This window comes from Prosopis cineraria, unplaced genomic scaffold, assembly GCF_029017545.1.
Source record: "Prosopis cineraria cultivar Desert tree isolate PC_DT_omini unplaced genomic scaffold, ASM2901754v1 PC5, whole genome shotgun sequence".
NCBI lineage: Eukaryota > Viridiplantae > Streptophyta > Magnoliopsida > Fabales > Fabaceae > Prosopis > Prosopis cineraria.
Genome location: NW_026555336.1, coordinates 38,606,816 through 38,623,782, shown reverse-complemented (window position 1 = coordinate 38,623,782; position 16,967 = coordinate 38,606,816). Strand labels below are relative to the sequence as shown.

The 16,967-nt window shown below is 34.2% G+C and overlaps 1 protein-coding gene across 4 annotated transcripts; it reads left to right on the top strand.

Moving 5' to 3' along the window:
• Window positions 1-3,390: 3,390 nt before the first annotated feature.
• LOC129311311 (katanin p80 WD40 repeat-containing subunit B1 homolog KTN80.3-like) lies at window positions 3,391-13,339 on the top strand. Of its 4 annotated transcripts, none has more exons than XM_054953538.1 (19): window positions 3,391-3,792; window positions 3,916-4,091; window positions 4,294-4,424; window positions 5,279-5,396; window positions 5,497-5,723; window positions 6,334-6,436; window positions 7,030-7,100; window positions 7,530-7,604; window positions 7,693-7,836; window positions 7,921-8,140; window positions 8,281-8,700; window positions 10,224-10,283; window positions 10,364-10,482; window positions 10,708-10,860; window positions 11,386-11,460; window positions 11,557-11,669; window positions 12,142-12,258; window positions 12,351-12,419; window positions 12,796-13,339. In XM_054953538.1, exons 2-19 carry the CDS (start codon window positions 4,064-4,066, stop codon window positions 12,857-12,859), a joined length of 2,307 nt encoding a protein of 768 aa, XP_054809513.1. In that variant the 5' UTR covers window positions 3,391-3,792; window positions 3,916-4,063; the 3' UTR covers window positions 12,860-13,339. The 4 variants fall into 4 exon arrangements, with proteins under 4 accessions (XP_054809513.1, XP_054809512.1, XP_054809514.1 ...); XM_054953537.1 differs by having other exon boundaries at window positions 3,913-4,091; XM_054953539.1 differs by having other exon boundaries at window positions 3,908-4,091; window positions 10,708-10,833.
• The last annotated feature ends 3,628 nt before the right edge of the window (window positions 13,340-16,967 follow it).

Here is a 16,967-nt window from a genome sequence, read left to right as displayed (position 1 = left end):
GAAGAAGATTCAATGGGTAAGATTAAGTCACTTGTTAGTTCTGCTAGCGTTTGTTCCTTCCCCTGGCTTTAGAAAGTGTTAGAATGCATTGATCGGAGATTGAGCAAAAGCTCTTAATATTTTTCATAGTCTTTATAGATGGTGTATTCATTGCAGAGGCATTTGATGAAAACACTTATATATATGTGAAGTAAGGCTGCTCCTATGAGATCGTTATGAAATCTCTAGAATGTTTGTTAAAACCAAGCATATGCACAGCTGATAATGTGCAAAATTGTCGTTAATAGTAAAAATTATGGGGGTATACTTCGACTAATAAGACCTCTAGTGCACGACCAGGATTTGTTGATTCAACAACAAAGTTACTTTGACTTTTATGTGCGTTAAGTTTTATTGATCTAGATTTGGTTCAAGTTAAAAGGTACTAAATTCAAAGTAATTATTTTTTGTGTGAATAACTCAAATAATAGTGATCTTTTTGACATATGTGGGGGATCGTTGCCATTGTGTTAAAAAAAATTCCACGTTGCTCAAATGAATGAAGGTCTTAATTTATAGATACTAAGATGTGAACTTGAGCTAATAAATGGGCTTAGAGGAGAAATGGGCTCTTGCATACAATTGCACACGAGTTAGACGTGATTTGAGGCAATTTTTTAAAATTTTGGAAACTATTTTGCAAAGATACAAAATTATTTGTATAAGATAGTTTTTCAAAAATCTTTTCCTTCCATTTGAAATATGAGGGATTGTTGAATATTATAAAATATTTTAAGTATTTCAAAAGAAATTATTATAAATCAATAATATTAATTATTATTTAATTCTATTTATTATTTTGTAACATATAGTCTAAACAATATTATTATTTGAAACTATTTTTTTTAATTCTGATTAAGGTAGTTTTGTTGCTTAACATTATGAGATATGACTATAAAATGCAGTGGTTATCACAGGTTCAATTAGAACCTTAGTACTTTTGGCCTTTCTCTCATTATTTGTATAGTTATTTGAATATATTCTGTAAATTTCTGTTGCTCTGTCTCCTTACTTTTAGTAGGTAGAGTCTGTTTAATTTTAGGAAACTTCCGTGTGATCTACCTAATGTAGTGAAATAGCTTTTAAGGATAGTATTTTTGAACACAACTTAAACCATATTTTCACCTACTGGTGCCAACAATTATAACTCACTCCTTCTTCTATTTATGGCTATTTTTGTCATAAAGGAGTTTTAGAGATACAAATGCTTTGACTGGGTTGATGTACCAGCTTTCGATCCTTGATTATTTTTCTTTATTTTTCTTGCATTTTGCTCTTTTTTTACCAGACTTGTCATAATTTCAATATGCCAACAAAACAATTAGAAAAGTTTATGTACATCTCAACAAATTTAAAATTAAGATATTGTAGTCATATTTTAAAACATAAAGATTAACATTCTAGACAAATTAAACCCAAGGAATTAAGAACAATGGAAAATATTATAAGAACCAATAAAAAAACGTGCTAAAATTATGAGCATCCGTTGCCATATATATTTTCTTTACTTTTTTATATTAAAGCAAATAACTATTCTCTAAGATTTTTTTTCCCTTCATTTTTTACATGTATGCTCTTATTGAAGGTAATCCTGTTCAAAATATTATTAAATACTAAAAATGAATATATTTTTTATTAGGAATTTGAATCTTAACTTATTATATTTTGAGAATTGGTCTCTTATGTTAGATTTGACCCTGAATGGTTTTGTTTATGATGTAAGAGAGAAGAGATAGTCGATAATTTAGGTCAAGCTTGAGTTGTCTAAAAAAAATTAGGGTTGAGTTTGACTATATGAACTTTTTTAAGGGGGTATGATACTTTAAGCTTAATCCAAATAAGTTGGCCTTAATTGAGCCTGATCCAATAATCCTGACCCTTAAATTTACGTCTTTATGTGTATATAGAGTAAGTAATTTTGGTTAAGTCCAACGAGCTAGCCCGAACTCGACAAAAAAAAAGTAGGGTCAGTCTTGACTATGGATTTTTTTAAGAAAGTATGATACTATGAACTCGATTTAAATAATTTTAGCTTGAATTGAATTTGATCTAAATAAATCTACCTCACTCGAATTACCAGCCACAGGGAGAACCAAAATGCTTGGATGTGAGTGAGTCCTCTTAATTTGAAAATTGAAAGGCCACCTCATCAGTGCTAAACTATCTCACCATCCTCCTGCTAATTTGTAGGTCAAGGCCAGCCATCTCCTTGGTATACCCACCGACTAGCCCAAGGACTTATTTATTTATTGGTCCATGGCTTCAGAACATCGCTAAATAATTTTTCTACGCTGGCATACGAGCATGAGAATATTGCGCTGACGTTGGAGCTGTCTCTTTCGCAGGTCACGCCCATTCGCATATATTTTTGCATTTTCAATCACATGGCTTAGGCAAACCACCTACTTTGAAGAATTCGCCACGGAAATCCGAGCTCCACGCAAATCTGCAACAACACCAAACTGACAGATCTCTATCCCCTCTAGCAACATCTAAAACTTAGTAAAGGTGTGGTTAATCACAAAAGTTAATCACTTGTGTAAGGTGCCAATTGTTATGTATTTCATATTGATGTTAATTTTGTTATATTTATAATAAATATTTTTTTTATTTTGTTGTAATTGTTGAATGGGTAAAAATGTGTTATCAATATTATCACAATATATTAGACTGGATTGTAGATTTACTATAGAAATCATTGCTCGTTTTAAAATCACATGTTAAAACATGCTCACTTTGATTATATTTATAAGACATATTCTATAAGTAATTTTTAGTCTAAAATGTAGGACATCTTATAATAATTAAACTATTTTTTTAATTTTATTCATTTTTGATTAGTGTAAAGATATTTAATATAATTATATTATTATTTAAAATTAAGTATAAAAATAAAAGCATATCTTATTTTTTTATGATATAAAAAATTTACTTTTTTAAAATATATAAAACAATTAAAATTATTTTATAATAAAAATCGGAGGGAGTATGTTGTTGGATGTGTGATTTGTATATAATCATAATATTTGATAACCAAGAATCTGACCATAACATGAATACGTATTTTAATTTTGATACCTCGTACAGTTTATTGAAGAAAATAAGATTTATTTGATTTAACTTCTCAATCATTAATCATTAATATGCTTAGTAATAATATCGGAGTCACCATCTTATGTTAAAGGCCAGCTGATTTTTTTTTTAAATTAAAAATAATATTTCAAGCTAGGGAGGGAAAGGAAAATGTGGCACGTACCTTTCAGGAATTTACAGATTTGCCTCTCTCATCTTTCGATTTTACTTTTTCATTCCTCCCCTCCCACATTAATTTGAACATAAGCATTATCATGACACAGCACAGATCGTGAAAGCGCCTCCCCCCCTCTCTCTGAAGTCTTTCGTAGTCGCTGTGTCCCCACTGTCTTTGGGTTCTGGCAATCTCACAGATCTTCACTCTTCAGGCAAATGCTTTGGTGCTGTTGGAAGCTGAGAAGGAAACGAAGCTCTGGCTTTCTGGTTTAGGGCATTGGCATTACTCTTGGCACCGCGATAGCTTGATGCTTATGCCACACTCTCCGTGGGCAATTGTGTAGTGAATTTGTGTAGTTTAATTGTGAAGTAACAGCCAGAACAAGTGAAAGAAGAGAGGGCAAAGGTCAATGAATGGTGTTGGGTTACTTGACCGTGTTGTCTGAAGCAAACTCTTCTCTTTCTGCGAAAGAAAATAAAATATCCCTTTGAAATTAAGCTTAGGTTTGTCTTTGTAGTTTTCCATTCTTCCTGTTCTTGCTTCATTTTGATCTGTTGGCACACCTAAACAGTTGAAATTTTTGACACCACTTGCTAAAAAAATATCGGTTCTTTGAAGGGTAGCAGATAGTGCAGTTGGCGGCGAAGATCTGGGGATCTTAGTGGACTCAATTAGATCGTCTGAATGTTTGGAGTTCCGGGCTGCTGTTCCTGTCTCTGCTGCAACTGCTAGGGTTTTCGATTCCTGTATATTGCAATATTACTTTGTTAGCCGATGAGTACCAAACGCGCCTACAAGCTACGTATCCTTTGCGTTTTGAATTCACCTAATTGGATTATTAGTAATGCTCATGCTTTTTGATCTATATACCGGTGCCTCAGTTTTGAGCTGTCCACTCTGCTTCTTGCTTTAGATCTCTCCGCAAGCCATTGCGTTAACTTTTTGATATGCTAAACTTTCTGACATTGAGTGATAATTAGTTGTCCTTGACGAGTATTATGCAGAGGAATTTGTGGCCCATGCTTCCACTGTTAATTGTCTCAAAATTGGAAGGAAGTCATCCAGGGTTCTTGTAACTGGAGGAGAAGATCACAAGGTCAATCTTTGGGCTATTGGTAAACCTAATGCAATACTGGTTCGTATTCTGGATACTTTGATTCCTACATCTGTGTTATTAGTATTATCTTTTTTATTGGATACAAAATATAAAGATTTTCTGTCACATATGCTTTGCGTTGTTTTCTTTGCCTTTCCTTTCTTGATGATGCGCTAAACTTCATGTGGGGCATCCACATTTTTGTTTTTGGCCTATCGATTCATAATTGAAATTTGACTTTAATTCTTCAGAGTTGTTGGATGCTCATGGTAACCGATGAACTTGTGTGAATGGTGCTTTGATGGTTTTGCACGAGAATTAGAGGGTTGTCAAGGTGGTATGGTATTAATTTAGATCTTAAAGGGTAACACTGTTTTTACGTTTTTGCAGTTGTTAAAGGTCGGTTCTTACATGGTGTCAATTATATGTTTTAACTTCTGTTTGTAAATGTGTAAGAACAATACTTTTCTGTCATTAGACATGTGTATCTGAGCTGGACTATATTTACTGAAAGTTTGAAACTAGTATATTTGTTTAGAGATGTGGGTTTGTCCTTAGAACCTGAAGCATTTCTTGATTTAGGGAAGAAATAGCAAGACCATTTCTCCTTTATGATCCTTGTGTGCTGGATTTTAGTGTGTTTGGTTGATGGAAATGCATGAATACCAAGAACTTTGAAGAAATTTTTATGGCTTGAAGCTACTAGGGGACTGTACTGCCCCTTTGGCATCTTTATTTTGTTTATCTAATGGAGTTTTATCCTTGTTTTTGTATTTTTACATTAAGGGACAAATATCTTATTCGTTGCACTACAGCAACTAATTCTTTTATGCAGGAAAGAATGGACCAATATGTATCTGTTTTTAGTTTAAGAATTGTGTCTCCTTCTGCAGAGTCTATCAGGACATACAAGTGGAATAGATTCTGTAAGTTTTGATTCCTCCGAAGTTTTGGTTGCCGCAGGAGCTGCAAGTGGTACTATTAAACTCTGGGACTTAGAGGAGGCAAAGAGTATGCAGCTGATTGCTATTTTCTTTTGTGATATTAATACTTGGTATCATTGATTCATATGATAATTTGAATCTGTGACTTGCAATATTTTCTTGGGTAGTTGTTCGCACTCTCACGGGTCATAGGTCCAACTGTGCGTCAGTGGATTTCCATCCTTTTGGAGAGTTCTTTGCGTCTGGTTCTCTGGACACGAATCTTAAAATATGGGACATTAGAAAGAAGGGTTGTATTCATACATACAAAGGCCACACTCGAGGAGTCAATGCAATTAGGTTTACCCCAGATGGACGGTGGGTGGTGTCGGGTGGAGAGGACAATTCTGTGAAGGTACGGATTGTTCCTTCTCTTGATCCATGTTGCTGATTAAGTAATTGAATTTCTCTCTTATGATCTGCATTGTTTTTAGCTCAATTTGCTTGTATAATCAAGTAAAAATGTATGCTTTTTTTCTAAAATGTATCCAAATATTATTGTATATCGAATAATGTAAGATGATTTGGCCAATGAAGGCTGATGCGTAAGCTGAGAAAAGTGCATTGTCAATTTGTGTGGACAATTGATGCCTCAAAATATTAATGCAATGTTTAAATTTCAATTATGTAAGATCAATGTGCTTTTCATATGAAATAATGCTCTATAAACAAATAAAAAACAGTGATAATAAAAAAATGAGGACCCCTTCCCAGCTTTTCTTTATCTTTCCTGACTTCATGTGTGTTCTGGAAAATGCTTGTAAAATTCTTGTCGTCTTGAGTCATGTGTCATTTACATTCTGTATATCTTGTTAGCTGGATATTTCGAGTGCAATCATGCATGAATTTTCGTAGCACTTATATAAACCCTGGTTAACGCATATGGCTGCAACCATAACCATACTAAAGTGGTGAATAGAAATCTAATAATTTGTTTAATGAAACTATAATATATGTTGTTGCAGTTGTGGGATCTGACTGCGGGGAAACTCTTACATGATTTTAAATGTCATGAAGGCCAAATACAGTGTATAGATTTTCATCCGCATGAGTTTCTGCTTGCGACAGGTTAGTCTTGCTTCTCTAATAAAGGGGGTAACGTAATTAGTAACTCTTCCATATCACCTGCTCCATTGCAGTACTTTTAACAAATTCATTTTACGCTTCTCAGTAATTAGTAATGTGTGCTTCTGTTCTTAAACTACATAATCAGAAGAAGAATGCTACATTATTAAAGGGCTACTGATGTGAATCCATTTGAAGTGAAGCTCTACCTAGAAGAGGGCACCCTCTTTCTTATTGTCACAATTTATTGATGACATTTTTCTAAAGATCATTTGTTATCGACATTATTTCTTCTGTGATTGAAATGCATAGATGTTTGCAGCCAAGGATTTATTTATTATTGGTAGATATTATTCTTTATACATTCTTATGCAAGAAGATTACAGTGGAAAGAGATCAGATGCAATGAGGGGAGAGGATAAGATGTCCTGGTGCTCACATCACATGCAATGCTGTTTATTCTGTTTGCATCTGTATAGTTCTATTATATTCTGAACTAGTATTATTCTGTTATAAAGCTTCTCTTATGTTGTTTCTTTTCCTTTTTTAAGTGAGAGTACATTTAGTTTAATTCTTTAGTTCTTTTCCATGCCTAGGTTCTGCTGATAGGACAGTAAAATTTTGGGACCTTGAAACCTTCGAGCTTATTGGTTCAGCCGGTCCTGAGGTACTTTCTGTGATGACAATCTCACTATTTTAAATTTTTCCTTTGTTGATCGAGTGTGGGAGATTGCATGTCATTAGGCATCCGTTTTAATTGTTATTTTTATTTTATTTGTTTTAAATTAGGGCTTTTTTAAGTTAATTTTTAGATAAGCTTTTTTGTGTTTAGGACTAGCTTGATTGTTCTGTTTTGATTAGGATAAGTTTATTTTAAATTTAGTTTGGATAGATTTATCCGTCTCTGAGAATTTGATATTGAGAATCAAATCTGTTAGACTTGGAGTCTTCTCTATTTATTCATGGTGGTTATTTCACAACTCTAGGGGATTATTAATCCCCGAATTTCTACATCCAGTTTAGGATCATCAATGCTTAAGCTAAATTTACTTTTAGAAGGATTTTGAAGTATCTGCCTGCCTCCATTAAATTGTAGACAACTGGAGTTCGTTCAATCACCTTCAGTCCGGATGGGAGGACCCTGCTCTGTGGTTTACATGAGAGTTTGAAGGTAAGCTCCTTTTCTAGTTGTTCTGTTTGAAAGCAAGCATTTATTGAAGTAACAATGTCCTAGCTGATTTTTATTTTTTTTTTGGTAGGTTTTCTCTTGGGAACCTATAAGGTGCCATGATATGGTGGATATAGGTTGGTCTAGATTGTCTGATCTTAATGTTCACGAGGGAAAACTTCTTGGCTGCTCATACAACCAGAGTTGTGTTGGAGTCTGGGTTGTAGACATCTCGGTATCAAACTTGTTTTCCAGAGATTGTTATATATGGTACCATATAAATTATCGTGTATTTTAATCTTTCTGATATTCTATGCAGCGTATAGAACCATATGCCCCCAATGACAAAAACAGACTAAATGGTCATTCAGAAACTAAATCTTCAAGTGGGAATATATCTGTAGTGAGTGAGAATACAGCTAAGGCCAGGCTATCGGTATCACAAAATACAGATCCATTACAGAAGGAAACAAAATCTCTTGGAAGGCTGTCAGTATCTGAAGATTCTGATCCTGTGAAGGAGGGAAAACATTTGGCATGTATATATCCTTTCCCTTCTCAAAACACTTTGACATTTTTCTTGTTTAATCCTCTCTGGTTCTGGAATCTGGACTACCTGGATCAGATTGTGGATTGTTGTCTATGCTCACTCATCTGTTGTTTTATGATCTGCTTGAAGCCACAGGAAGTGCACCTAGTACCCCTCAGAGGATCAGTTTGAACTCTAGCTCCAAAACTGTATCTGGTAGTCTGGCAAATGTTCCAAATACAATAACTCAGAAAAGGAGCTCATTGAAATCTCATTCAACGTCCAACATTCCAAATATCAATAAATCAGATATTATACCTGTAATTGTTCCCAGATCTAGTGGAAGGTCAGAACCAGTGGCTGAGCCTAGAAAAGAAGTCGGTATTTCTGGAAGAATGATGCAGTTCTCGTTGCAGTCAAAGGCAGCAGATTTGCATAACTTATCAAACAGAGATGAAGTGGATAAGCTACATATCGCCCCTTTATCTGAATCTGCAGCTTCTACAGGTGGTCAATTGAGTACTGTTGCAGATAAAAAAACTTTTCCTCCTGCTGTAAGCTTAACCCAAGGTATCTCTAATTCTTAGAAAGTCTTAAATCTTACCTGCATTAGTACCGGCAAACATGAAATAAATTCATTGACTGAGCTGAGTTTGACTAGCCAGCTTCAAGTTTGTGCAAACTACAGTACTATACTAGTACTTTAGGGTCCTCAAACTTTTTGTCTTTTAAAAGCCGAAGTTTTTTAGGTCAAGTGGTTCTTTGACATAATAGTGAAATCTTCTTGACCAAATGATCGACATTTGACTCTTACGAATGGTAGTCTTATGACTAGGTTTCAGTTCACAGTAGTGTTTAGTTTCAGTCCATTAGTTGTGAGCATGTGGTTTGTCTTCATCTAGTGGACTTTCATGTACCTGGATAATTTAAAGCTTTTAAGCATGTATAGTACCTTATGCTGATTTTGAAGTATTTTTCTCTTTATGCATTTCATGTATCTGATCTCAAAACCTTTTTCTGCTATTTCTCCTTGTTAGTTGATTACAGAAACAGAGATTGAGGATATATTCTTCTCCTTTTAAGAAATTCACCAATACCATGTCAATTGATCTGAGCATTTCTTGAGAATACATTTTCTGTTTCTCTGATCAATTAAAACTTCAAAAAGCTAGTACCAGAATCGAATATTAAAAAAAGTATTTTTTCCTGAATAAAAGCTTTGGTAATTCAGTACATTTTTATCCATGTATAAAAAAACTCAAATTGAATCCTTGCACAGATTTTCCGCTATTATACCTTTTTGGCTACCTTCTGTAGATCTGTATAATTTTAATTTTTAAATACAGACCAAGATACTCTTTTAAGTTCATATGATTTTCTGTTACTACACCATTATAATTTTAGCTTTACTATATTGTGCTGCCTGATGTTTGTTAAGTTCCTGTGTTCTATCATTTTCAAATACACTGTTTTCTTGGTTATTAAAAATTTGGTCAGCTATATCACACCAAGTTTTATGGGGTTTATGTTATTGATTTTGTTGAGATTTTTCTTGTTATTTTTGGCTTGAAGATACCTTCTCCTCCGAAATGTAGATTCTTCTCTTTCCAAGAAGTTTTATTCTCATGCTAGAAAAACATTTTGGAATTCTCGGCAATACAAATCATCTGAGCATATTATATTTATGTGCGGTTTACTCATTCTTCACTCTTGCACCCTGCTAACCTTAATTTCTTGCTTGCTTGCTTGTTCCTATTGGGAAAATAATTTTTCTACCATGTGTCCAAGTTTTAAGTCTCTCCAAAATTTTCCCTTGTGTGATGAGGGATGCATTGTATTCTGGTAAAAAAAAAAAAAAATTATCAACTGTTAGTCTGTTGAGTGGTAACTTGCATGGACATTACATACAAGGATACAATGAGACCAAACATGAAACATTCTTAAACCAGCCTGTGTAACTCAAATCCTAAGCCGAACAAGAGTTAAAGGACTTCCGTATCTAGCACCATGTTGTCATTATTATAATTTTTGGTGAGCATTTATTATTGCAAATCTGGATGTTTCGTTCCTAATAATTAAGCTTTCTCTTTCAGATGAAACTCGAGGTCAGAAAGGAAACAGAGATTTTGTTTCTGTTGAAGGACAAAAAGGAGGTACCTTTGTTCTAATATATTGATGATGGTTATATATCTTTTCCAAGAACATGTTCTTAATTTTAAACTCAAACTTATAGGGAGAATACGTTCACTTGTGAATTGGGAAAAGAGAGACAGGTCTCTTAATTGTGAGGCACCGACCTCTGGAATTTCTCATGCAAGGTCATCATCAGTTCACCTGCCAGCTTTCAATGGAGTATGATTCTTTTTCTTATCTTTGGTTGTTCATACTTTGATATGTAGATCATTTTGGAAATTGTTCAACAGTAGCTTCAAGGTTCATAGTTCTCACGTATATTTTGGCTTTACTTATGGGTTTGTACTTTGTACCTTAATAATAGAACAAGAAGGAAAATAAATGTTACTTGTTTAATCAAATTATTTAATATTTAATTTGCTACTCATCTATCATGTTTAACAGAGGGGACATTCAACATTGACTGAGAAGGCTACAGTCTCTGCTAGTGATGAAGATGCTATTGCTGATCTGATGGAGCAGCATGACCAATTTCTTAGTTTGATGCAGGCTCGTTCAACCAAGTTACAGGTTTTGATAAATGAATTTGAAATTCTGGTGAATAATTTCATTCTTGTCAACACCTATCTTTGGATAATTGGATATGTAATTTTGTTTAAGCAAGAAGAATTTTTTATGTTTCATTCTGTCAAAGACTCGGGTTTGAGAAGGTAATCTGAACGACCTATCAAGTTGTCTGGATATTTGAATGAATCATGAAGTGCTTCTAAATCAGGTGTTTTGGTTTTTGGTCCATAACCTGAATTCTTTCAGGTTCTTAAATGTGGTCTAAGTCTATTATGGTGAATTGTAGTAATCAATATCAATATATCAGTGTACAATAAAAGGGCCTATTGTCTAGTTTTCTCTGAAGCCAATTTGAAGGAGCCACAGCCTAATGCAGAAGAGATTTTCCTTGGAAAACATTCCTAGGACGTCAGTTTTCTGCTAAAACTATACCCTTCATTATGACTTTCAAGCTCTTCTTTGAGAGTGTAAACATTAATTTTTTCAATGCTAAATAAATGTCATACCCAGTACCAGTTAAAACTGTGCTGAACCTTGTGAGTAATTTTGTTGCAGGCAGTCTTCAGATATTGGGAAAGGAGTGATGTTAAGGGGGTCATTGGTGCAATGGAGAAAATGGATGATCATGCTGTGAGAATTTAGTTACTTGTGCTTTAGTTTATATTACCTTCTTATTGTCGAGCACAAATTGAAACTATGGTGGTATTGTTTTCCTGTTAATTCCAGGTCATTGCTGATGTTGTTAGCATTATAATGGAGAAAATTGATATTGTTACTCTTGATATATGCACCAGTCTTCTGCCACTTCTAAGTGGCCTTCTTCAAAGCGAATTGGATAGGTAAGCATGTTCTCTTCTGTTTGATACAAAGGCAAGCACTCTTGACACACAGTGTTAGTGCATTTGCAACAACATTGAAAGTTTGTTCAACAAGATATGCTTGGCAGTTGGCATATATTAATGCCATCTCCACTCGCAGAACAACTCTGTAATATCTTTCCTTTTCCATTAAAGAAATCAAAGTGAAACTAAGCTGCCCTAAAATTACCTTGACAGACCTTTCTCTTAATTAAGAGTGATATAGCAACTGCAGTTCCTCCTTTTTGCATGTAACTTGACTCCCTACCTCGTGTTTTAATTCCTTTAAGAGGGCTATTTGGTTTAGTGTATTTACATTCATAAATCATAGTTTCGCTTATAATTTGACTTATCAATACTACTGATGAATATTTCTGAAGAATATTGTGTATTTTTACATTCATAAGTTACATATAGTAGATTCCGTTGCATCTTGACTATTGACTATACGCAGGCATTTAGGAATATCCTTGGAAATGCTGTTGAAGCTGGTCAGAACATTTGGTTCAGTAATCTATTCAACTATATCAGCTACAGCATCTGTTGGCGTGGATATTGAGGCTGAGCAAAGGTTTGTTTCAAACACTTAGCTATCTCAGGTATTTTTTCCCCTTGAAATACATCCATTTTAATCAGGAGCTTATGTTTTGTTAATGGATTCAGGCTTGAACGTTGCAACCTTTGCTTCATAGAGCTTGAAAAAGTAAAACGTATTTTGCCTTCTTTAACGAGGTAACTGTTTAAAGTCTTGGTTTCGGAGAATATGTGCCTTTTGATCCTTAAAGATAAATGCCTTGATTATTGGGTAATTGAATCTTAGCAGCAGACAATTAAGTATTTGGAGGTTTTAATGCATCTAGACTGAAAATGGGTTACTAGGGTACCAAATGGCCCGTGTTTTTTTTGTTTTGTTTTGTTTGTTTGTTTGTTTTTTTTTAAATTTTTTTGTGGGGGGGGGGGGTTTGGTTGGGGTGGTTTCAAACTTCGAAGGGATCAACTAGTCAAGGAACTTGTATTTCAGGATCAAAAAGATACTCTTCCTCTTATTTTCGTTTTAGACAATCCTGGCAGGTCTAATTTCCTCTTTTTGTCGTCCCTTTTACCGTAGAAGAGGAGGATCAATTGCAAAGTCCGCGCAAGAGTTGAATCTGACTCTCCAGGATGTTTCATGATTCCGACTGAGTTATTTATTGTGTGAATTCAATTATTTATACCCAGCAATTTTTCGGCTGCTTCTTGTGGGGGTTTGTGCATTTTTTAAAGGCTAGAGCCTCTCCTCATGGCACCGAATGGTTTGAAGCTGTGTCTGACATGGGCTGAAACCCCTGACCTTTGTGTACATTTAGTGCTCTTCTCTTCAAATTCCATGATAACTGAAGGCACTGATTCTGATACCAGCTAATTCGGGGAAAGCGAAGAGGAAGAGCTGTGTTACGTTACCTACCCTCACGCCTGCTGGTTGCACAGTTCTGACTGACGTGAAAATCTCACCATCTGACATCTAACCTAATATGTACCACCAAATCCTTACGACTGTGTAATCATATCATATTCTATTTAAAGCTTGTTGCACATTTTGGCGTGAATTTATTGAACGAGCCACGGAGTAAAATTTCGATGTTCCTCAAGAAATGAATTCTCATCTTTGTTCACTGACAAGCAGATTCATAGGCCTGCACTTCTGAATGCGTACTGTGTATCTGAACGTGAATGCGTTCAAATTAAATTTCCCATGTTCACGTGGTGTATTCAGAGAGGACCCATATTGGAATGTGTGATGGTGCTTGCTGTGTATCGCACTTTTTTCCTTTTGGAAGAATGATAAAAAAATCTTAAAATAATTAATTTATTTAAGTCCTAAATGTTAAACTCAACATTTGTAAGTTCATTTTGTAAGTTCATAATTTTATAATGATAAATTTGTAACTTGTTTTTTTAAATTTTAATATGATTGAAAGATAAATAAATTTATTTTTCTTGTTAAATTTTGAAATAAAAATTATAAATTTATCATAATAAAGTAAAATTGTAAAATAGACTTATAAATTTTTAAAATTTAACATTTAAGATTTAATTTAAATAAATTAATTTTTTGGTATCTCTTTGTCATTTTTGTTAAAGTGAAATTGGGAGGATGTATTCTCAATACTATTAGGTATAGTTGACCTTTTTATTCTTGCTTTTAAAAAATTATTTTGAAGGATTTGATTCATGAAATTATTTATCAAAGAGGCCTGGCATTACACCAAGTGTTATCTTGAATAAGAACAAATTCTGACTAATTTGTGTTACACTTTAAATGTGTTCAACTCTTTACAATTCACTAAAGTCGGTGTTTATTTGGGTTTTTTAAAAGCTCTTTTACTTATTCAATATGATTTCATTTAAAATTATTTTTTTTTCATATACTATTCATAAGATTAGTGGTTTTATTATGAGAGAATAGATGATAATTTTTAGTCATACCTTTAGACAAGAGAACAAATGTGTAGATTAATTTGTCCATTATGTTTTAAGAGGAAATTTAGAGTCTACAATTTTTGTTAATTCACATGTTATGTGTAGAGTTTATTAAGTTTTGATATGATTTAACGATTGTATTTTGCATGGTTTTTCATAGCTTTTTTATTCAAAAAGGAAAAAAAGAAGTTCTTTTCTTTCCAATCAACAAAGCAAGAGATGCAATTATAAACTATCTTGAAATCAAATGAAATGTAAGTATTTAGGCAGTAACCGTGCCTTTATCTCACTTTTGATAAAGGCCAAACCACACAAGGATATCCTTATGAGCCGAAGCACCACACCATTTGCTTATAGCAATGATCCTCTAGATACCATCATCTCTTTTAAAAGCTTACAGTTTGAAATCTCTTAACCATAAATAATGGCCATCGTCATTTCACCGTAGATGTTAAAATATATTACGAATTCTCTCTCCCTCCTCCAGATTTTCTCTCTTATCAAATGAGTCCAGATGCTACTCTTCTCACGGACAATATTCAAATTTTGGAGTGTGCCGATTTTTCTAGATATTGTCAACCATTTCTTACTCTCCAAGAATATTAAAGGCGGCGAAGAAAAATCTAGAAGGTTCAAATGCATCGCAAACCGATGTTAGAGTACTATAAATAAATTGATGGTCTATAGAGTTGTTTGTGCAGGATGCAAGAGTGTGCTGTGAAGTGTGTGTTGTACAGCCAGTGAAAGAGTGAGGAGATAAGCTCTTGAAGTGACTCGAAGAGAGTGTGTGAGGATTAGAATCTGACACAAATAGAGCATGAGAGAAAAGAATAAAAGTGTGTGTAAGAGTTTGAAGTAGAGTCAAGTCAACAAGACTGATGAAAGTAATAAAAGCAAAATGTATCTTCTCGATTCACTTTGCAATAAATTTTTTTTTTTCATCTAAGTTCTTCCTTCTTTGTCTAAGCCTATCCTAATTATTTGGAAGTTTTGCCACTCAAGATACTTCAGCAGGTGTCAAATTTGCATTTAGTCTGTCAGCATTGTCAAAAGAAAAAATTAATCATTTAACTCTTGCAATTTCAACTTGATTGCAACTCATTCCACCAGTCTTCCAACTTTGAAGACATATGTACATCTGTCCTTGCCATTAGTGAAGCAAGAAGGAGCCTGTCAACGTGTCACAAACAGTGTCAACAGAGTTAAATGTAGCCTCCATGGCATCCTTGTCACCACCATCGAGGATTACGTGTTAGAATGATTCGTGGAAAAAAAAAAAGAATTAAATGTCACCTCGAAGAAGAAAAAGGAAAAGGAACAGAATCGGGTTGTTCACTCACTTGCTCTCACCTCTCGATCTCACTTCTCAAGCATTGCTCGCCATCTCTAACTCGTTGGTTATGGTGGTCGCCATGTCATCTACTTTTCTTTTCACACTATTATTTAACTAACTTTTGGCCACTAGTGAGAGCTTTTATCTGTCCCCCAATGCCGCTTCCATATCATTTTTCATGTTTATTTTCTTACTCAGATTAGCTTGTTCTCACCATGCTCTGTAAACAGAGTTTTCTTTGATGCGCTAGAGCCTAACTATTAGTTGGAGCACCTACATTATACAGCCTTACACGTGATCTTGATGACATCCACGTATTATCTTGAGGTTTTTTGTTGATGCAATGTTATCATCTTTCCCTTTAACTTGGTAGTCGCAGACAATCTGCTGATAATGAAATTTTATAAGGAGTGACTTATAAGAGGCAATGTTAATGCAAGGAACAAACGGCCTATATCGAATTAGGTCTTTATATGCTTCCCAGACTATTGACACACAAGGACGTTACTTTTTTCCTAAAGTGGAGATTGATCCTCCTTCCTCATCCAAGAGCGTCAGCGAAGATAGCGATTGTTCTACCCTTTTTCATTTGACAACTGACACACAAGGAGGTGACTTTTTCCCTATATTTTCTCCAATCATTTTATACATTTACATGGTGCTGACAAGGATGCCATGGGGTTGGATTTAACTCCGTTAACACTGTTTCTGATATATTGGAAGGCTGCTTCTTGCTTCACTAATGGCAAGGACAGATTTATTAAACAGATGAAAGTTGGAGGGCAAAGTTATAGTGAATCAAAGCTTATGGAGTAAATCGCGATGACTTGAAACTTTAAGGATCAGATTATTAATTTTTATTTGTTAAAATTTCATTTTGGTCTCTAAATTTGATTGAGATAACATTGTCCTCCAATATTTAGATGAAGTGTTGTTACCCAAAAAAAAAAAAAAAAAGAAAAGAAAACAAAAACAAAAGATGCATTGTGATTAAGTCCTTTAATTCCAATATTGTTCCAACGGTAAAAAAAGTTGATGATTGCTCGCTTATTTTGACAAAATTTGGACCAATTGAATTTCCTAGAAGATAAATAATTGAGATTTTCCTTGCAAATTCAAGTAAATTTAGAGTCATCACATCTCACTTGATATGACGTGCAGCGACTCCATGGCCCATATCACACAATTAAAATTAGTTTTGTCATTTTTTGTGATCATAGAAATACAATATTAGTTCTAAATACTGAAACAAAACATTGAGTTGGTTAAAGCCAAACTGAAACTTTTAGAAATAATCTCAAATCCCAATCAAGTAGCAAGAATCAACTGAGAAAATGATAAAGATCATACCTGCCAAACAAACCAAGGAACCCGGGCACACCTGATAAGAGACAAAGCCAACTTTTGTCTTTTGGCCGAAGATAAAACCAACTTGTTTAAAGCATGGCTAAAAGAAATGAAGGAGCCAGAGATTGAGTTCATTCATG